At 39.0% G+C, this 22,706-nt stretch overlaps 2 protein-coding genes across 2 annotated transcripts in view; both read left to right on the top strand.

Annotated features, from left to right (window-relative positions):
* The first annotated feature begins 1,555 nt into the window (after positions 1–1,555).
* On the top strand, positions 1,556–7,481 carry Prss3bl1 (protease, serine, 3B like 1). The gene is given in 5 exon segments (NM_001107856.1): positions 1,556–1,626; positions 3,894–4,056; positions 5,273–5,523; positions 6,496–6,632; positions 7,174–7,481. Coding segments are annotated over 5 exon segments (741 nt in total). The 5' UTR covers positions 1,556–1,586; the 3' UTR covers positions 7,324–7,481.
* A 7,944-nt stretch (positions 7,482–15,425) lies between these two features.
* The window catches only part of Prss59 (protease, serine 59), a 29,098-nt gene continuing 21,817 nt past the window's right edge, over positions 15,426–22,706 (top strand). Inside the window, exons 1-2 of the mRNA XM_087658404.1 lie at positions 15,426–15,636; positions 18,544–18,699. The gene's annotated coding sequence lies outside the window, so the exon portion shown is untranslated. The remainder of the gene's footprint in view (positions 15,637–18,543; positions 18,700–22,706) is intronic.

Below are 22,706 nucleotides of genomic sequence, written 5' to 3'. Positions count from 1 at the left end.
TTACACTCTAGTCCCTAACCCCCTCCAGGTCTACCCTCCCAGAGTTCCTCATTCCATTCCTCCTCCACTGTGTCTCCAAGACGATGTACCCACCCTACCCCACCCCTTCCAGGCCTCCCCACTCCCTAGGGCCTAAACTCTCTAGAGGCTTAGGTGTGTCTTCTTTCAGTGAGGCCAGACTAGGCAGTTCTCTGCTGGGTATGTGTCAGGGGCCTTGGACCAGCTAGTGTATGTGCCTGATTAATGGCTCAGTTTCTGAGAGATCTCATGGGTCCTGGTCAGTTGAGACTGCTGGTTTTCCAATAGGGTTGCCCTCCTCCTCAGCTTCTTCTAGTCTTTTCCTAATTCAGCCACACATGTCCCCAACTTCAGTCCATTCTTTGGGTGTATCTGTGTTTGACTCTTTCAGCTGCTTGTTGGGCCTCTCAGAGGTCAGCCATGCTAGGCTCTTGTCTGTAAGCACACCATAGCATAAGTGATAGTGTCAGGTATTGGATCCTCCCCTTGAGATGGATCTCAAGTTGGGTCTGTCATTGGATATCCTTTCCCTTAATCTCTTTATCATTCTTTGTCCCTGCAGTTCTTTTAGACAGGAACAATTCTGGGTCAGAGTTTTGGACTGTCGGATGGCAAACTATCCCTTCACTTGATGCCCTGTCTTTCTACTAGAGGTAGACTCTACAGGTTCCCTCTCCCCTGTTTGGCCCTTCATCTAAGCCATCTCACCTCCCAGGTCTCTAACACATTCTAGAGGGTCCCTCCACCTAATAATGTTGTTTTGAAAGAAGGTCATGCTACAAGTTGGCCTTGAACTTGTGATGACTCAAATTCTTTATCCCACCCCCCCACCTCTACCTCATACTCAAGAACTAATGGCATGTCCAAGTATGAATGGACCTTATTATTTCAAACTTAAGAATTATTCACTTCTAGAATTTTCCACTCACTATTTTTTTTTCTTGTTTACTTGTCTTGAAATCACTACATCACTGATTTCAGGAATAGTAAAACTCCATGTTAATGTGATTTCTACATCCCTTACAGATGGTTAGGTTTAGATAATTGAAATGGCATTATTACTTTGATTTGCTTCTTAACCTACTACGTTTTAAATCTAAAACTATGACTTGCACCAGGAGAACAATTTGTCATATTAATAATGGCAATTGTCATGTATGTGTACTACTCTAAGACAAAACAACCAATATACCAAGAATTGGGATTTATGAGAGACCCTTGGAAAATTGTTCACTTGTTAGAAAAAAAACTGTCAAGATATTTGGCTGAGAATCTGGAAACTTGTAGCTGTAATCTGTGACCTCATACTAACATATTTTCCTTTTAGGAGGAACAATTCCCACCAGGTGTGTTTGAAACTTCCATTCTCATAACTTTCACGGAAAATGTTATGTCTTGAATATTACTTCACCTTTCACAAAATAGAACTCTAAATTTAGATGTGTTACTTTCCAGTGAAATCACTTTTTGGCACCTAAGAACATGGATGTCATGGACAGATGTAGAGGTATAACAACCCAAGAGAAATGCCTTTTTCTTATTGCCTGGTACAGACCCAAGGAGCAACCATGAAGATTTGCATTTTCTTTACACTCCTAGGAACTGTCGGTGAGTCTTTCAAATTAATGAATCTGCAAGTGTCTTTATACGTAGGCATTTTTGTTGGGAAAATCAACAAGTCTTATTGCTTATGAGGGATGCAAGCAAGGAGATTAAAAAGTAGAGATGTGAGTATATAGTTCCCATGTTTGTTAATGATTAAATCTCACTTGTTGGAGGAAACTCATAGTGTTGAGAATTAATTCAGAGGTCTCATAATAAAGCAAGGTGTTTTGAACGTTTTTGTAAATTCCAGGAATTTGGGAGAAAAGGAAAAGGTAGTACACACACACACACACACACACACACACACACACACACACACACACGAGAGAGAGAGAGAGAGAGAGAGAGAGAGAGATCACAAAGACATATCTCTCCATAAAAACACAAATGCTTATACTAACTTGTAAGAATTCATAACTAATAACTGAAACTAATCTAATCTGTACTCCTTGAAAGGGCAGTGATAGCAAAAGTCTGAGTGTGCTGAACACTGGGGGTGTAGTTATCTATCCAAGAAATTGCAATAAATGAAATATTTTATTTCTGATTGATAAAAGTCTTGGACTGTGTTTTAAGACAATTTTAAGTGAAATCTCTCTAATATAAATTCACACGTTATGCAGCTGTGATAAAAAATAAACATTTAATACTACTAATTAAATTTTAATAATACTAAAATGGTTTAAATTATCAGAATAAATTTTATAATTTAATAAAATTCATATGGGGCTATGAGAAATCTCAACAGACAGTAAATATGAAAATGCTGAATGAATCACTTGATGTTCGAAGGATAGCCAGATAATAATGAAAAGGGTTCAAATAGATTTTTATCATTTGTCTCTGGGTACATGAGGGTGTTGTTTTGATGAAATGAATACCTTACCATATAGTTTATACTGTCCTAAAACTCAGATCCCTGTTAGGCTAGAATTCATATTTAGGGAAATGGTATGAAAAGTTCATGTTAGATTCCAAGAACGAAGTAGATTGAATATTCAAAGCTGTCATTTCTTTATAGCTATGGCTTTAATTTTTCCCTTTCTAATAACTTAGAGATAGCTTTTTTCATTCTAACAAGTTATCAACTACCATATAATACACCAGGACAACGACAACTATTACAAAGTTTCCCCTTGTGGTGTGTGTGTGTGTGTGTGTGTGTGTGTATGTGTGTGTATTAGTGGGCTCACCTGTGAATGTGAAGACAAGATGTCAATGTCATATCTCTTTCTCTGTTGTCCTCTACATTATATTTTTTGACACAGGAACTCTCACTGAATTTAATTTTTCTATTTTCTGCTTAAGTGACTGTCCAATAAGCTCAGTTATCCCTTTCTCCAGTTGCTCTCCTCCCAACCCAGCATTGGGACTATAGAACATGTTACCATATCTTTTATGAGGATGCTAAAAGAGCTAACTCAGATCTTCATGCTTGCACAACGGACTGTGCCCAATGAGCATACCACAAAGCATTCTATGCTTTTAAGTGATTAGATCTTGAGTGGTGGTAGGAAGACATTTATTTTCCAAAGTTCCTCTGATTTGTATAAATCTGTGGGTAAGTATATGAATTATATGTATGTGCTCATGAATGTATACATGAATAAATATAAATTCATATAATATACATGAATTTATATGATGAACAGGCCAGATTAATCAAAGAATGCATATATTTTAAAAGTACATGGTTATTCACCATTATATAAGGGTCAATATTCAAGGTGCAGAATAATGAATAATCAAAAAGATTATCTAAAGCTAGTTATATTGGCTACTCAGTATTGTTACAAAAACCAAACACCACTTAAAGACAGAAATATTTTGTCTGAGGTTGAAGAGGATATAGTCAAGTTTCTTAAGGAAGTGGTCCTGGGGATGACTCCTAATAGTGGTGGTAGATGGGCAGGCGCTCTATGATACTGGCAGTCAGGAAGCAGAGAAACCGACAGAGCTGGTGCTGTCATGCTCCCTCCTTCCCATGTTGTTCACCCCACGGAAGGGTGCAACCTAGGTTTCGAGTAAGTCTTCCTTCTGCAATTAGACCTCTATGGAGATAACTTCACAAAGACAGAGGCTTGACTTCCAGGTAATTCCAAAACCAGTTGAGCTGTCAATCAAATGTACCCATCACATTGACATGTTTTGATCGTATGGTATAGAAGAACATTGTCATCTCTTTTGTCCTTAGTTTGAAATAAACTTCAGGTTGCATGAAATAACATGATAGAGCCATGTGATAGAGTGTTCATAATTTTCTCTCACAGCTGCTTTCCCCACTGAGGATAACGATGACAGAATTGTTGGGGGCTACACTTGTCAGGAGCATTCTGTCCCCTACCAGGTGTCACTGAATGCTGGATCTCACATATGTGGGGGCTCTCTCATCACTGACCAATGGGTACTGTCTGCTGCTCATTGCTATCATCCGTAAGTAACCGATATCCACATTTTATGCTCTAAAAACCACTTTAGCTTCTAGGCTTACCGAATTCAATTTGGCAAAAGAGTGATGCTTGATAAAGTGTTCTGGTCCTGTGGGACTCATCAGTCATCTTGCAGATTTATGTGTAATACTAATTTGTTATGAAAGATTTATTATAAAAGATGTTTATATAGGTTGGTAACCTTAAAGTTCACTGCTGTCTTAATTATACTAAATATGTAGGAGGATGTTGATGATAGATCCTTAAAAGAAATTAGAAACTGAATTGACCCAAGCCCCAATAATTATAGCTCAATCATAACAAAATAGCATGCTGGGTTAACAAAGAACATATTTCCAGTATAATAGTACAAATAAGTAATTTGATCTCTTCCTTACATTTATTTTGATCCCCCTGACTCTTGCCTTTGGGATCCTAACAACAGGAGAAGAGGAAATGCCAGTCAACCCATCAAACTTTACACCTGAAAATTATTTATAGAGTATATTTGGTTTCTATTCCTATGCCTCTGAATTATAAGCTGATGATGGACTATGAGTCTTGACTAGCAGAGACACTTATGAAGGAATCCTATAACCTGTGCCAGGAATAGTAATGTGTACTTACTTCAGTGATCCAGTGCTTAAATAGAATGTATTGTTTTTGCTCATGATTGAAGGGGCTGGAGAAGAGGATATTCATATTGGATAGTTAAACTTTTTAAATTGTTTCTTATATTTTTAATATTATAATTACATGGTTTCCCCCTTTCCTCCCTTGAAACCCTCCACCCATATATTAGTTTCTTTCAAATTCATGGCCTCTTTTTTTAGTGTGTGTGTGTGTGTGTGTGTGTGTGTGTGTGTGTGTGTGTGTGTGTATGTGTACAACCTTAGTTTGTATAATGCTACTTGTATGTTTTCTATGTGTCTGTGTGTATGTGTGTGTCTGTCTGATGTGAGTATGTGTACATGTATAGTATGTTACTATAATATTTTCAGAGCTGATAATTTGATATTGGTTAACCAATTGATGGGCTCGTCCTTTAGTTGCTTGTAGTTCTTTGTGTAGTGTTGAGGCTTTGGGGCCTTTTTCCAGTCAACCTTAGTGTGTCTATTAGTGTCATTCCTGTTCAGAGCTATACTCACAAAGTCTCACCAACATGACTGCCTAAGCACAAGCTGAACAATGACACTTAAACTTTTAACTCTTAAACCCAGCCAACTACAGGTGCGTCTTGGAGAACATAACATTTATGAAATTGAGGGTGCTGAGCAATTCATTGATGCAGCCAAGATGATTCTTCATCCTGACTATGATAAGTGGACTGTTGATAATGACATCATGCTGATTAAGTTGAAGTCACCAGCCACCCTCAACTCTAAAGTATCTACGATCCCTCTGCCACAGTACTGTCCGACAGCTGGTACTGAGTGCCTGGTGTCTGGCTGGGGTGTTCTGAAATTTGGCTGTAAGTGTCTCTGTGATATATAAGTAGTAAATATGAGTACTAGGAGTGAATGGCACCTTAATGACAATGCAAATTCTCATTCAAATATGGTAATCAGAGGACAGCTTTGAACTGACCATTTGAGAAATGTTCCTGAAGTTACAAAACTTCTGACGAATCAGCCCATGGAAACAGAAAATAAAATGAACTTAGGAAGATGTCAAGGAGTTTAACTATATCTTGATTATTTGAGCTAAAAACTATAGATACAGAAGATATCTAGAAGAGAGATTATGGGACACAGTTTAACAGGAACCTCTGGACTTGAGAATGGTAGCATTGCTAAGTGTAATAGACCAGAGTCTGAGAGATAAGGACTGAGCTTTGCATCATTCATAGAATCAGAAACAACTAAAAAGGAAAGATCACTCTTATTTTTCAAGTCATCTGCATATACTCACAGTGCAGGGCATCACAAGCCCCATTTGTACCATGGTACATCTTTGTACCTTTGTAAATAAAGATAATAATATTCATAGATGCCATAAAAAGCTTTCTAAGCCAGACATGGTGACCCACACCTTTAAGCCCAGCATTTGGGAGACAGAGGTAGGTAGATCTCTGTGAGTTTGAGGTCAGCCTGCTCTACAGAGCAAGACCAGGACAGCCAGAGCTGGTTATACAAAGAAACCTCATCTCACAAAAACCAAACTAAAACCTTCTAAATTATAAATTCTTTTTAAATTATATCATTTTTCTGTATACATTCTTTTTCTGCTTGTGTGTGTGTGTGTGTGTGTGTGTGTTTGTGTGTGTGTGTGTGTGTGTGTGTGCGCGCGCGCGCGCGTGCATACACCATTCATGCCTGGTACCCTCAGAACCAGTTAAAGCTTCGACAACAAGAGACATGCTCATAAAATTTAATAGATAAAAGAGGAAGTAAATCTTCAGAGTCAGTATGAATAATTTGATTTTCACCTGTATACTCTACAGTTGAGAGTCCTTCTGTTCTTCAGTGTCTGGATGCTCCAGTCCTGTCTGATTCTGTTTGTCACAAGGCCTACCCACGTCAGATCACTAACAACATGTTCTGTCTCGGCTTCCTGGAAGGTGGAAAGGACTCTTGCCAGGTGAGTTCTTGTTGCCTATCTCTATCTCTATCTCTATGTCTATCATGAGATTGTCTACTTCTCTTACGCATCATATTTCTCATATAAAAAAAGAAAATGGTAAATCTCTATCTGTGTCTCTGGGAGGGAAAAAAGAGCTTTGAGAAAATGTATGTGCTTTCTCTTTTTGATATGATGATAAATAAGTGTCAAGGGACCAAAGAGTTGATGCTGTGTAAACTAAACCCAAGAACCCTTGAATTGTAGGGTGGAGTCCCTATGAAAGAGGCAAAGCTTGTGAGTCACATTTGACCTCTGCAGTCTTATTTTTTGCGCACCACTCCCACAATGACTGCAGAAAAAAGAGGTGGAGCCATAAAAAGAACGAAGTAATATAGATAGAGATACTGGATAAACTGAAAACTAGATTTTTTTAAAGAGATAATCAATGCTTTGTGGAGGATCAGTAGCCTGGAAAATTAGCCCCAGAAACATCAATGAACATCTTGAATCCCATTATTTCTCTGGGCATAACCAACTCTATCTTACCTTTGTTACTCAGTATGACTCTGGTGGCCCTGTGGTTTGCAATGGAGAAGTCCAGGGTATTGTTTCCTGGGGTGATGGCTGTGCTTTGGAAGGGAAGCCTGGTGTCTACACCAAGGTCTGCAACTACCTGAACTGGATTCATCAGACCATTGCTGAAAACTAAGTGCCTCTATCTCATAAGGAGTCACTCTGTGATGACCTTTTTCTATGTCTAAAATCTGTATGGAAATAAAATATTTTTCTTTGCTCTAAATGTTTTGAATCTTAATGCTAAATAAGAAATTTGAACAACATTGAGCATTAAAGAGAGTTTAGATAATATTCAGTCTTCCATGTGACCTAATCAGACAATTTCACTCATCATCTGCTATAATCCAGACTCTACAATAGAAATCATGATGGAGATAAGGTTTCCTTTAATAAAATTATTAAAATAAATAAAATTAGTTTCTCAGACTACCCGTGGTGTAAAATGTTCTTCCCCTACACATTGAATCAATCTATGTAGTATACCTTGTGCACATGACATCCCACGAAGTACAGAGACTTAAAATCGGTTACTGAAACTCATTCCAACTGTTATTAGAAAAAGTTTGATAACACACAGGCTGTTCTTATCCCTGATGCATGGCTCCTTGTATAATACGCTGTTCTCTTTGTCTTTCATCTTCAAACCACACATGGACATAGTAGAAGAGAAAACTCAGTATTTGAAAATGTTTGGATTCACAAGTTTCTTACATTTTCCAGTTTCACCTACTCTCCTGTTTCTGTTCTCCATGATCATCTTGTATTCCTGTAACCTCGGGAGAGCCTTTTAAACCCATTTACAGAGTCATCTATGGAAACCCAACCCAGAACAAAAATATAAGCCCAGTTGAGAGTGCATCACAGAGGATAAGTCTACAAAATGCAGATGTATTACTTTGGGGACAAACGTTGTTAGGTTATGGACGGGTTGCCTAAAATTTTCATATCTTGCTGAGACACATCACTCTTTGCTTTGGGTCCTTGGAAGCTCTCCTCTAATTTCTCAATTTTTCTCATGGATTACTATGACAAGGTTTTTTGTTTTGTTTTGTTTTGTTTTCTGGTGAATAAAAATTACTTTCATTTTTGTGTCAGCATATGGTGTGATCAAGAGAATACAAAAATTAAAATTGTAAGTCAACATTTACTTTAAATATGAATTCGTTACATTAAATAGAAAATGAACCAATGCCCTGAGCAGACCTTGGGTACTGACTCCACATTCAATCCCACAACACCCAGAGGGAGCCCAAATTTCAGGGGCTCTAGCACGCCCAAGGATCACAGGAGAGGCCACAACATCTGCCTCAACACCCAGAGTAACTGTGTCCCCCAGGATCCAGGGATGCAGAAACCTATGTCCAGCTAGTGTTGTGTCCCTTCCAGTCTGAACCAGTGCCCTGAGCAGACCTTGAGTGCTAGCTCTGTGCCCAGTACCACAAGACCCAGTAGAAGCCAGACTCCCAGTTGCTCTAACACATCCAGGATCAGAATTTGAACCTGAACCCGGAGCAGACCTGGGGTGCTGACTCTACACCCACTCCTATGACACCCAGAGGGAGCCGTACTCCTAGTTGCTCTGAAATGCCCAGGATCACAGGATCACAGAGGAAGCTCAATTCCCAGGAGTTCAGACACAACCAGGAGCACTGGACGTCTAACACACTCAAGATCACAGTTGAGGCCACAATATCTTTCCTAACACCCGGCATAACTGGGAACCTTGGAATACCCAAGATACAATTCCCAGACCACATGAAGCTCAAGAATAATGAAGACCAAATTGTGGATGCTTCAGTCCTTCTTAAAAGGGGGAACAAAGTATTCATGGGAAGAAATATGGAGACAAAGGGTGGAGCAGACACTGAACTAAAGGTCGTCTAGAGATTGCCAAACTTGGGGATCCATCTCATTTACAGTCACCAAACTCAGACACTATTGCAGATGTCAAGAAGTACATGCTGACAGGAACCTGAAATAGCTGTCTCTTGAAAGGCTCTGCCAGAGCATGACAAATACAGAGGCAGATGTTAGCAGCCAACCATTGGACTGAGAATGGGGTTCCAAATGGAGGAGTTAGAGAAGGACTGAAGGAGCTGAAGGGGTTTGCAACGCCATAGGAAGAACAACAATATCAACCAATCAGACAACCCAGAGCTCCCAGAGACTAAATCACCATCCAAAAAGTACACATGGAGCGACTGTGACTCCAGCCACATATGTAGCAAAAGATAACTTTGCTGGGCATCAATGGGAGGAGAGATCCTTGGTCTTGTGAAAGCTTGATGCCCCCAGTGTAGGGGAATGCCAGGGCAGAAAGGCAGGATGGAGTGGTTGGGTTGGTGGGGGAGCATCCTCATAGATGCAGGGGGCATAGGATCGGTGGTTTTCAGGGGGGAAACCAGGAAAGGGGAGAACATTTGAAATATAAATAAATAAAATATCCAAAAGAAACCCAATTGAAATCTAAATAAATAAAGTAATCAATGAATCTTTTTAACAAAAAGAAACTGTAATAGCTTTTTGGATTGACTTTTAGTATTTTTTATATATTTTTCCTAATTTGGTTACTTTAGTATTAGATACAGAAATCATTTTTTATTTAATTTAATTTTCTACTAGCTTCAAGAGGCAACACTTGTTTAGGTTTTATAAAAATATCTCTCATAAATATGCATGTTATATACTCAAGTTAATAATATATTCTGAAAAGGCTATCAACAAAAGATAAGGAAAATAGATTAATTAAGAGAAACATTATTGTTTTTTGAATACTTTGTCACTCATTTTCAGCTTTTCTCCACCATATCTTTTATTAATTGTATTCATTTATAGCCCAAATGTTGCCCTTCTCCAAGTCTCCCCTCTCAGAGTTCTTCACCCTATCCCCTTACCCTTAATAGCCAGAAACTGGAAGCAACCCAGATGTCCCTCAATCAAAGAATGGATACAGAAAATGTGGTTTGTTTACACAATGAAAATGGTTTTAGCAGAGGCTCAAAGCAGTATTCCTAGGAGTATCTAGCACAAGACAGAGGAAAGAGCATGATGGATGGCACATGAGCAAAACTACCTCAAATAAATGGGTTAGGTTTAAAGTAGAAAAAGAAGCCTCTACAGTAAGGTGAGGCAAGCATACTAATTTAATTGGCTCAGACTATTATGACAAAATTCCCATGGGTTGGAGGTCTTCTTTTTTGGAGGGTATTTCTTATTTACATTTCGAATGTTATTCCCTTTCCCGGTTTCCAGGCCAACATCCCCCTAGTCCCACCCCCTCCCCTTCTACATGGGTGTTCCCTTCCCCATCCTCCCTCCATTACCACCCTCTCCCCAACAATCCCGTTCACTGGGGATCCAACCTTGGCAGGGCCAAGGGCTTCCCCTTCCACTGGTGCCCCTACTAGGCTATTCATTGCTACCTATGAATTTGGAGCCAGGGTTAGTCCATGTATAGTCTTTGGGTAGTGGCTTTTTTTTTTATCTTTATTAACTTGGGTATTTCTTATTTACATTTCGATTGTTATTCCCTTTCCCGGTTTCCAGGCCAACATCCCCCTAACCCTTCCCCCTTCCCTTTTCTATGGGTGTTCCCCTCCCCATCCTCCCCCCATTGCTGCCCTCTCCCCATCAATCACGTTCACTGAGGGGTCTTCTTAGCACAGTTAAATTTCCTATCTATGAATGCTGTTAAGTCCTAGAACAAGATATCCATATTTATGGTTTCTAAGAAAGGCTGGTTCCCTGGTTTTCTACTATATCCATAATTCTTGGGTATAGATGAGAAAAGTAAATACAATTTGATGGTGACAATTGTCCAACTTTGTCTCTGTGTGATTTACCTGAAGACATCACTGTACAACCATCCTTAAGATGTTGTTGTTGATGATGATGATGATGATGGTGATGTTCTTGGCTACATAGAAAGTCCTGTCCTTATCATTGATCCCACATCACAGGGCTCTTATAAAAGACTAGGAGATGGTACCATGGTTCCTTCTGGCATAACTGAGCCACCAAGAGATTTAAAAGTAGTTGTCTTCATACATTTTGGAATTCACTACTGTGGTTAATCTCATCTGTTCTGAGGGCAAGCATTCTACAATCACATACTCTCACATGAGTTGCACATCTACACTATTTAAACACAAGAATTGTTACATGAAAATAAACCAAAACATAGAAAACTTGAAAAGCATTCAGTTTTGATAGTTTTGATTCAAAAAACATTTTTTGTAAGATGTTTTCATAAAAATATCCAGATACCCCCCCAAAAAAATAACTGTTTGGAAATTTGTTTAGTTCTATCAGAAACCTTCAATTGAGAAAACTGGTATAGATACCAATAAGTATACACACAGATTCCTATGGATATCAAGCAGTCTATGAAAATGTATTTACAATTAATATATAAATATAGATCTGTATATTTTAATATTCCTGGCCCCTCCCAGGAATTCTAAAGTTACTTCTAGACTAAAACATATAATTTCAGATTTTATCATGTATATTAGTGGTTTGAGATACAAATAAAACAGGATCATTGTAAAATAAAACTCCAAGTCATAAGACAAACTCATTTTTCTTCTTAAGACATACACATCTACATGACACAATTCTGACAGTTAATCAAGTTAACTGAAAAGCACAGAAAAAGTAATATTTCTAATTTGAGTAAATTGGGTCTCCAGGCAAACCTTCTTCTCATTTCAGTACAGAAGATTCAAGTTTAATTTTGGGACTAGAATCATTGTGCACCCAAATATGTCTTTTAATAGTATTTTAATCTTTCATAGCTTGTCTAAACTCTTATTTTTGTATTATTATACAATCACAGTAAATGTAACTTTCAGAGAAGAATCAAATCATCTAATGAAGAATATTGCTTGATTTAACATGATTTATATCTTGAGGTTACTAAAAAATTGAAACATTGAAGATTTTATTTATGTTTATTTATAAATTTATCTCTTCTTAGAAGTTTTGAACTGTTCATGGAAAAATCTGAGCCATTAAATAAATCTAGGTGACCATTATCTCGGTATTTTGTTGATTTTCCTGTTCCTACTGTTTATTAAATAAATCTTAACTGAAATTCTACTTGCAAAGTCTTAAGATAAGCAAATGTTTTATGCCCTGTAATCCTGGACCGATCTTTTCTGCCCTGTGCTCTGCTTCATAAGGTAAGCACAATATCATTTACAGCTATCATTTGCCAGCTTTCTGTCATTACACCCATAATCCCCATGAGACCATAATCTCTGGAGCTCCATAGTCATTGTCCGTTTTTCACGCCCATCAACAGCACACTTTCCTTTACAGCCAACATTGCAAGAGCACCTACTACAGCATTTAAATGCCTGCCTTGCCTATCCTGGAATCATAGCCTGGAAATAGATTTAAAATAGATTTAAAATAACAATCATGTGATCCCAAAAGTTCCACCAGAGAACTACTAAAGCTGATAAACAACTTCAGCAAAGTGGCTGGGTATAAAATTAACTCAAATAAATCAGTTGCCTTCCTCTATACAAAAGAGAAACAAGCCGAGAAAGAAATTAGGGAAACGACACCCTTCATAATAGACCCAAATAATATAAAGTACCTCGGTGTGACTTTAACCAAGCAAGTAAAAGATCTGTACAATAAGAACTTCAAGACACTGAGGAAAGAAATTGAAGAAGACCTCAGAAGATGGAAAGATCTCCCATGCTCATGGATTGGCAGGATTAATATAGTAAAAATGGCCATTTTACCAAAAGCAATCTACAGATTCAATGCAATCCCCATCAAAATACCAATCCAATTCTTCAAAGAGTTAGACAGAACAATTTGCAAATTCATCTGGAATAACAAAAAACCCAGGATAGCTAAACCTATCCTCAACAATAAAAGGACTTCAGGGGGAATCACTATCCCTGAACTCAAGCAGTATTACAGAGCAATAGTGATAAAAACTGCATGGTATTGGTACAGAGACAGACAGATAGACCAATGGAATAGAATTGAAGACCCAGAAATGAACCCACACACCTATGGTCACTTGATTTTTGACAAAGGAGCCAAAACCATCCAATGGAAAAAAGATAGCATTTTCAGCAAATGGTGCTGGTTCAACTGGAGGGCAACATGTAGAAGAATGCAGATCGATCCATGCTTATCACCCTGTACAAAGCTTAAGTCCAAGTGGATCAAGGACCTCCACATCAAACCAGACACACTCAAACTAATAGAAGAAAAACTAGGGAAGCATCTGGAACACATGGGCACTGGAAAAAATTTCCTGAACAAAACACCAATGGCTTATGCTCTAAGATCAAGAATTGACAAATGGGATCTCATAAAACTGCAAAGCTTCTGTAAGGCAAAGGACACTGTGGTTAGGACAAAACGGCAACCAACAGATTGGGAAAAGATCTTTACCAACCCTACAACAGATAGAGGCCTTATATCCAAAATATACAAAGAACTCAAGAAGTTAGACCGCAGGGAAACAAATAACCCTATTAAAAAATGGGGTTCAGAGCTAAACAAAGAATTCACAGCTGAGGAATGCCGAATGGCTGAGAAACACCTAAAGAAATGTTCAACATCTTTAGTCATAAGGGAAATGCAAATCAAAACAACCCTGAGATTTCACCTCACACCAGTGAGAATGGCTAAGATCAAAAACTCAGGTGACAGCAGATGCTGGCGAGGTTGTGGAGAAAGAGGAACACTCCTCCATTGTTGGTGGGATTGCAGACTGGTAAAACCATTCTGGAAATCAGTCTGGAGGTTCCTCAGAAAATTGGACATTGAACTGCCTGAGGATCCAGCTATACCTCTCTTGGGCATATACCCAAAAGATGCCTCAACATATAAAAGAGACACGTGCTCCACTATGTTCATCGCAGCCTTATTTATAATAGCCAGAAAATGGAAAGAACCCAGATGCCCTTCAACAGAGGAATGGATACAGAAAATGTGGTACATCTACACAATGGAATACTACTCAGCTATCAAAAACAACGAGTTTATGAAATTCGTAGGCAAATGGTTGGAACTGGAAAATATCATCCTGAGTGAACTAACCCAATCACAGAAAGACATACATGGTATGCACTCATTGATAAGTGGCTATTAGCCCAAATGCTTGAATTACCCTAGATCCCTAGAACAAACGAAACTCAAGACGGATGATCAAAATGTGAATGCTTCACTCCTTCTTTAAATGAGGAAAAAGAATACCCTTGGCAGGGAAGGGAGAGGCAAAGATTAAAACAGAGACTGAAGGAACACCCATTCAGAGCCTGTCCCACATTTGGCCCATACATATACAGCCACCCAATTGGACTAGATGGATGAAGCAAAGAAGTGCAGACCGACAGGAGCCGGATGTAGATCGCTCCTGAGAGACACAGCCAGAATACAGCAAATACAGAGGCGAATGCCAGCAGCAAACCACTGAACTGAGAATAGGTCCCCTATTGAAGGAATCAGAGAAAGAACTGGAAGAGCTTGAAGGGGCTCGAGACCCCAAAAGTACAACAATGCCAAGCAACCAGAGCTTCCAGGGACTAAGCCACTACCTAAAGACTATACATGGACTGACCCTGGACTCTGACCCCATAGGTAGCAATGAATATCCTAGTAAGAGCACCAGTGGAAGGGGAAGCCCTGGGTCCTGCTAAGACTGAACCCCCAGTGAACTAGTCTATGGGGGGAGGGCGGCAATGGTGGGAGGGTTGGGAGGGGAACACCCATAAGGAAGGGGAGGGGGGAGGGGGATGTTTGCCCGGAAACCGGGAAAGGGAATAACACTCGAAATGTATATAAGAAATACTCAAGTTAATAAAAAAAAAAAAAAAGTAAAAAAAAAAAAAAAAAAAAAATAACAATCATAATGGAGGGGGGGTGGGGGAGACCCCTTTTAAAAAGAAGAAAAAAAGGAATTTCCTTGAGTATGTATTATGGCTACCTCTGTCGTAGCCTCTGGTGCCCTAGGGTCATCCTGGGGATCTATATCTAGGCAAGGGCAATCCTCATACTCCCCACACTATCTCGATACTAGTCTGAATATTAGCGCTCTCGATACTTTCTTGTCTCCAAATTTATCACCTCTCTTGGGCAGGGCATCATCAAAGCCGTCTGTGGAAAGATGAATAAAGACCTCCAGTCCATGTCTTGTCCCCGACCAAATCTCGATCTCTAGCCCTGCCAAACGAACAATCACCACGGTTGATATCCTGCAACGTCTCCTGGAATTCTCCCTGTTATCCAGAGGCTTCACTGAGACTCAGGGCACTGAGCAGGAAATCCAGGTCCTTAAACTCGCGTAACCAAAACCTTTCGATCTGTCTGGATTGCTGGGTTCACGTGGTAAGGCCATGGCACAGATATCTAATCATCTAAAGGATCCCTTAAAGGAGTCGTTTCTCACCTCAGAAGGAAGATTGTTCCCCAGGCAAGTAGTGTGTTGGGTGGCTATTTGGGAAGATAGCACCAGTTGACCCGGAGTTCTGGAAGAGCTTCATGGAGCACTGGGAGGGATGAAATGGTCATTTGGAGGTACATAACATACCCATCCATAGCTACAGCCACAAACTGTTAAGAAATCTCCTTCCAGGTCATCTGTGTCATCAACTGAGCTAACTGGTTTGGGAAAAGAGACGTTTCTCCACCCGTCCACCATCCTTAACCAGAAAGTGTGCTAGGGAGATGGTCTTTACTTCCTATTTGTCTCTTTTGCTGAGGCCGTCTTGCTGTGCAAGTATTTTTAAGGCCATCTCGATAAAAGTGCCTTATAAAGTTAATTGATCAAGCTTAGCTTCATTTTTATTTAGCCAACAGTATTGCATGTAATCTACTAAAATTTTTCCAAGTTATACAAACTTTGAAAAGTGGTTTTTACATTTTCAACTTATAAGCTGTTATTTACTTTTAAGTCACTTAGCACTATCTAAACACTATATGAATAACACTATTGATTTTGTGCTTTACCAATATTTCTGATAATTTTAGACCTATAATTACTTAAGAAATAAACTTATTTTAGATGATTTATTTTTATCTTATGTGTCTAAATATTTGACAACACATATGCCTGTATACTATCTGCCTTTAGAGATTTGGCAAGGCCTTCATATTTTCTGGGAACCAAACATCAGTCCTCTGCAAAATCAACAAGTACTCAAGTGTTAGCCATTTTTCAGGTCCAAGAAATTAAGCATTAACAGAGTCACTGATCATCAAAACATCTTTTCATGTAAAATCTTTTAAATGATAAACTTATAAGCAAGTATAATTTTGGAAAGTTCTTTTATATATCTATGACCAGATATGTGCATATCTGGTATCTCAACTTTATTATGTTGTTAATTTATTTATTAAAATATTATGCAAAGATTTAGAGAATTTAGGGTAATGAGTTTAAGGCATTCCAAATGAATAATGTATGGTCTCTTTTGAACAATACACATGTAGTCCTTCAAAGTATGAACCAGTCGTTAAATTTTTTTTTGACATTCTGACTTTTGTAAATCCTATTTTTAATTATTTAAACGTAGTCTGCACCTATATGCCTTGTGTAAGCAACCCTTTTGTTACTGTCCACAGGAGTGGGAAACAATGTTGCACACCAGGGAGTAGCCTCTCTGCAGTCTCTAACACAGCCCCCTAAATTAGTAAGAAGTCTCTCTTGGTTGCTTTCCTGATACTTTGATAGAATACCCTGACAAAAACAGCTTAGGGGAGAAAGTGTTTACTTTGGCTGACTGTTCTAGGGAGGACACAATCCATCCTGGTAAGGAAAGGCATGGAGGTCAAGAGAAGCAGATCACTTTACAGCCTAAGACTGGGAGGAATGGGAGGGGAGGGGAGGGGGAAGAAAGGAATGGGAGAGAGATAGAGGAAGGAGGAAAAGGAGGAGGAGGTAGTACAGCCACACCTCAAATCCTCCAAGCCCAGTAGCAGTGGCAGGCTTTCTCTAGCAGCCACCTAAAGGTTCTATCACCTTTACAAATAACATTACTTCCTGGGGACCAAGTATTCAAACACATAAGCCTGTGAGAAGTGTTTCACATCCAAACAGCAACAAGGCTTTGGGCCTTGATTGTTTTGTCAATGTGGGTGACCTCCTATTTTATATAGCCAGTGATTTTAAATTTTACTACGGATGTAGAAAAGTAAAAAATTATTTCTATGTAACTGTAATGCTAATAGTTACCGATTTCTTCCTTATTAAATTAAGTTGTGTCCTAAGTATATGTGCCTTCAAAAAAGCAAAGCTTTAAAGAATACTTTACCAGGTTTTTGGACTCCAAACTAAATCTGGGAATGGTATTCTTGTGCTCTGAACTGCATCAAGATAACTAGAAATCACCAGGTACTGAATACTTCAAGCCCAACTACTCTAATAATTCAAAGGATTTGTCACTGACAGAGTATAGCTGTACACAAATAGAACACATTCCACTTTATCCATTTTTACCTCAGAATAAAAGTTAAGTTGTCTTTTATGTTTTAACATCCTATTATTGACAAATTATGCTACTTATTAAGCTGAAGCAAGAATTCAGATGCATTTGTAAATAATAAGAACAACTTGACAGCACTGACAAAATATTTTCAAACAAATCTTTCCCTAGATGGTGCATGGAGAAACAAAAGGAGTACTGTTGTGTCAAATGGATAAAAAACTTTCTATAATTTGAACCATGACTGCTTTAAGCTTTTTGCCATCCAGTGACAAGGCACAATTAAAATCAAACCATAGAATGTTTTATAAGCAGTGTATTCAGAGAAAACTATTCAGACAAAAGGGGGAATTGTCACAAAATGATGTCACACCACCCACAGTGGCACACAACTGTAATCCTAGCATTTGGAAACTCAAACCAGAACAGTTGTACAGACTGGCCTTGAACTTGCTACCAGCCCAGGGTGATCTCAAATTCAGTCCCTCTAACAATGAAAAGTAAGCATGCATGTAAAAGATCAGAGCTATCATCCGGTTTTCTAATGAATGAATTAGCAGGTATATGCATTACATTTAGTCATATACTTTGTGCCAAGAAAAATCAACAAAGTATGTTGAAACAGCTATTAGTTACATACCAAGGACACACGGTTTCACATAGCCCATTGGGTTAAAGTGCACAACTAGGATATTATATTTTATAAGAACCATGCAGCTTTGTACCATGTGTTGAATACAACTTATTTCATTTTGCAATGGGCAGTCCCCACTAGGTTGAGTTTGCAGCGCCCATTCCCATAGCCGTCTCAGAAAGTAGGGAATGCTTACATGTGGTCCTGAGTCGTCCTTCATCTGTCAAGGCTTGAACTCTATTTTTTTTCTTTTACTTTACAGTGAAATCTCTCTTGTGGCATCCATGGCCCTGAGTGTCAATATCAAAACTGGAGATATAAATAGCTGTGGGGAAAAAGCCTTTTTCCTATTGCCCAGTGCAGAACTACTGAGTAACCATGAAGATCGTTCTCTTCATGGTTCACCATGGAGCTGCTGGTGAGTATTTCAAAAGAATGCATCCAAAGAGATATGCATTGCATATAAACATATGTTTTGAGCTTAGAAATCAACATGAAAGCAAGATGGTAGAAATATAGGAAAATTAATGTGTAGCATTTCTGTTTATAAATGCCTAATTTTCATCAGAGAAAATTCATGGAAACTTCAGTGTCCAGTGTTTGAAACCTGTTCTAAACTACTTGGCAGGCTTTCTAAATTAGGGAAGAAAAGGAAACAGTAGTCCACATAGAAGAAATGATGGTCCTGATCTCTAAAAACATGGTGTTAATGGTTCAGTGCAAGCCTGCAGACTGAAGAGTTGGTTATTTCCCAGGGAGAAGGGATATGGCATGGCAAAGATATCTTATGTGCCACAGATAAAACCTTAACCTGTGTTTTGAAAAAAAAAACAGTTAATGAATTCTTGTTACTATAAAGTCACATGTCATTTGATTGTGAGGGGAAATGAGGGAATTCTCTATTTTAGTACTAGTAATATCAAATTTGTATTACTTTGTTACTTGTAATGGTTGTTGCTGGTTGTCATCTTGACTATCTGGAATGAACTACAATCCAGAATTGGAGAGCTCACCTGTGATCTAGATCTTGAGGCTTGAAGACACAAGTTTTCTGACCTGTATCTTGGCATGGAGATCTTGAGGCATAGTGGCTATGTAAAGCTTAGGTCCGGGCAAGTAGTACCCGCCTTTAATCCCAGGAGACTAGGAAGGAGATCTCTGAATTCAAGGTCAGCCTGAAATGAAACAAGTCCCAGATCCAGGCATGGTGGTACACACCTTTAATCTGGGCCACATCCTCTGCTGGAGACCTACATAAGGACATTGGAAAAAAGAAAATTTGCTCTTCACTTGCTTGCATTTACTTGCCAGCACATCTAGAATCTACTTCTCCAGAAGACCAGCTGAAACAACTATCCTTGTGAGACTGAGCAACTACTAGATTCTTAAACCGCTAATTCACCTCAGACCATTGTTGGGGAGTTGGACTACAGACTGTAAGTCATCATTCTAAACGCAATCTAGAAAAACATTCCATATGTTTCGTGACTCTAGAGAACCCTGACTAATACAGAAGTTGGTAACAGGAGTGGTTCTAAAGAAATGGTAGTATAAAGATGAATCTTTTAAGAATCTGGAGTCGGGTTAATAATTTGCTAGTATCTTCTAATTCACCAGCACCTACAACTACTGAAACCTCTCCATAGGCTCTCTCTCTCCTGAGAGCTCGGAGGATATCGAAGACCTGTGGGGGAAACTATATTTCAAGCTTAAAGAAGCTAACACCTTTGATTATCTTGATTCCTTATTATTGATAAGTAGCAATATATTAGGTGACCCGGTTTACCAATTTTTATAAAATTTGAGGGGAAAAAAATCAGAAAATGATTTTGCTGGCCTATTGCTCTTAATATCTCTGGAAAAAATTGATGAAGGAAAAGAATGAGCTGTATGATAAAATTGAACAGCTCCAGATGCAAATAAACAATCGAAAGATTTCCAGATGCAAATAAACAATCTAAAGGTCTCTAAAGTGTGCCCTTGAAGAGAATCTGTCCAGCAGCCATAGAGCTTGCGTTACAGAAAATCAAACTGAAGCCCTCATTATAAGGTTGGCTGAATTAAAGTGAAAATTCAAGTCTCAGCCCCAGAGGGCAACAGCAGTTAAAATAAGGGCATTGATTGGCAAAGAACTGTATCCTCACACTTGGGACAGGGATGGGTGGGAGGGCCCTGTTAAAGCTGAGAAATTTAAATTTTTTCATTTTCAGGGGTTTACCTCACCAGTGGAAGTAGTGCCCTCAGCCCACTCCTTGAAATAATGCCTTTTTCACATGAGGAAATTAATCCCTCAGAGTCTGACAAACTAGTGATGACTTTCTCTGAAAAAAATGTCAGGCAAGACAATACTGATGTTCCTCAACTTCCACTAATAGTTTCTTCTAGAACTATTATCAGACTCAAGGCAAAGCAGGCCTCTAGAGAGGAGGTAGAAAGTGTAGTCCATGAGGAAATGTGATACACTACTAAGGAGCTTAATGAGTTTCTAATTAATTCAAGCAGAAGTCTGGGGAATGTGTGTGGGAATGGATTTTAAGGGTGTGGGATAATGGTGGAAGGAACATAAAACTAGACCAGCCTGAGTTTATTGACATGGGCCCTCAGACTAGAGATTCTAGGTTTAATGTGGAAGCTCACGTAGCTAAAAAAACAAAAAAGTCAGAAGTTTGTTTGAATGGTTGACGGAAGCGTTTATCAAAGGATGGCCTACTGAAAAGGAGTTGGAGATGCCTGATATCCCTTGGCTTAGTGTTGTTGAAAGGATTTTAAAGCTCAGGGAAATTGTAATGCTAGAGTGGAAAACTTTGTGTAAAACCTAATCCTCCACAGTGGGAAGGCCCAGAAAATAGGCCCTTCACAAATCCTGTAAGACTCAAACTAGTGAAATGGGCAGCAGCACATTTGAAGAGTTTTGTCCTTTCCCTTTTTCTTGTGCCAGACCTTAGGGTGGGAGATGCTGCTGCTCAATTAGATGAATTAAATGCAATGGGTTTAATTGGGCCTCCAGGTAGCAAGGACCAGATGACCGCATTAAATCGCCAGAGACAAGGTGATCATAGTTATAATGGATAGCATAAACAAAACAACATTTATAATGACCTAGTAGTCCTTAATGGTCAGCACAGGAAAGGTGAAATTTATAATGGCATGACCCATACAGACTTTTGCTACCAGATAATCACTCCTGGTGTTTCCAGGCATGAAATAGATAGAAAGCCTACTGCATATCTGATATGGATATGCAGAAAAAATCTCAAATGAAAGAAACACTACAATGTGTCATGGCAAAAGGCAATCTTAGCCAGAGAATCAGTTTCCAGGCTTGAGCCAGTTTGCAGGCCAAGAACCTCTTGAGTGAAGGGGTGGCCAGGTTACCCTGAGGAAGGATCTTGATAAGATACATAAAAGTTTTGCTGTTAGCCTTTCTCCAGTTCTTCTCCAAGAGACCTGTGGCCTTTTACAAGGGTAACTGTACACTGGGGGAAAGAAAATAATCAGACTTTCTGGGATCTATCAGATACTGGTTCTGAATTGGCACTGATTCCTAGAGATTCCAAGAAACATTGTATTAAAGAATGCCAATTAAAGAAGGCACTTATTGAGGACAGGTGATTAATGGAGTTTTTGGCTGATATTTGACTCACAGTAGGTCCAGTAGGTTCCTGAACACATCCTGTAGTCATTTTCCCAGTTCCAGAATGTATACTTGGGATAGATATACTTAGAAATTTGCAAAATTCTCACATTGGTTCCCTGCCCTGTGGAGTGAGGAATATTATGGTTGGAAAGACCAAATGGAAACTTTTAGAATTGCCTCTGCCAAAGAAAATTATTATTCCAGTATTATATTCCCGGAGGAATTGCAGAAATTACTACCACCATCAAGTACTTGAAAGATGCAGGGGTGGTGGTTTCCACCACATCTCCCTTTAACTATCATATCTGTCCACTGAAGACAGATGGATCATGGTAAAAATGACAGCTGACCACCAAATGCTAAATCGGGTAGTAACACCAATTACAACTGCTGTACCAGATGTAGTTTAGCAGCTACTTGAGCAAATTAACACATCCCCTGGTACCTGGTATGCAGGTATTGATCTAGCAAATGCTTTCTCAGTACCTGTCCATAAGGACCACTGAAAGCAATTTGCTTTCAGTTGGAAAGGCCAGAGGAATACCTTTGAAGTTTTGCCTCAAGGATATAATACCCTCCTGCCCTGTGTCATAACTAAGTTAGAGGGGATCTTGATCACCTCTCTCTTCTAACAAAACAGTACATTGGTGCACTATATTGATGACATTATGTTAGAATCAGGGGTAAGACACCACAGCAATGGAGCCTAGCATGGCTGTCCTCAGAGGCTTTCTCAGCAGCTAACTAAGACAGATGCAAATACTTACAGCCAACCTTTGGATTGAGGT

Source organism: Rattus norvegicus, chromosome 4 (assembly GCF_021556685.1).
Source record: "Rattus norvegicus strain SHRSP/BbbUtx chromosome 4, alternate assembly SHRSP_T2T, whole genome shotgun sequence".
NCBI classification, from domain to species: domain Eukaryota; kingdom Metazoa; phylum Chordata; class Mammalia; order Rodentia; family Muridae; genus Rattus; species Rattus norvegicus.
This window is presented reverse-complemented; position numbering and strand designations above follow the sequence as displayed.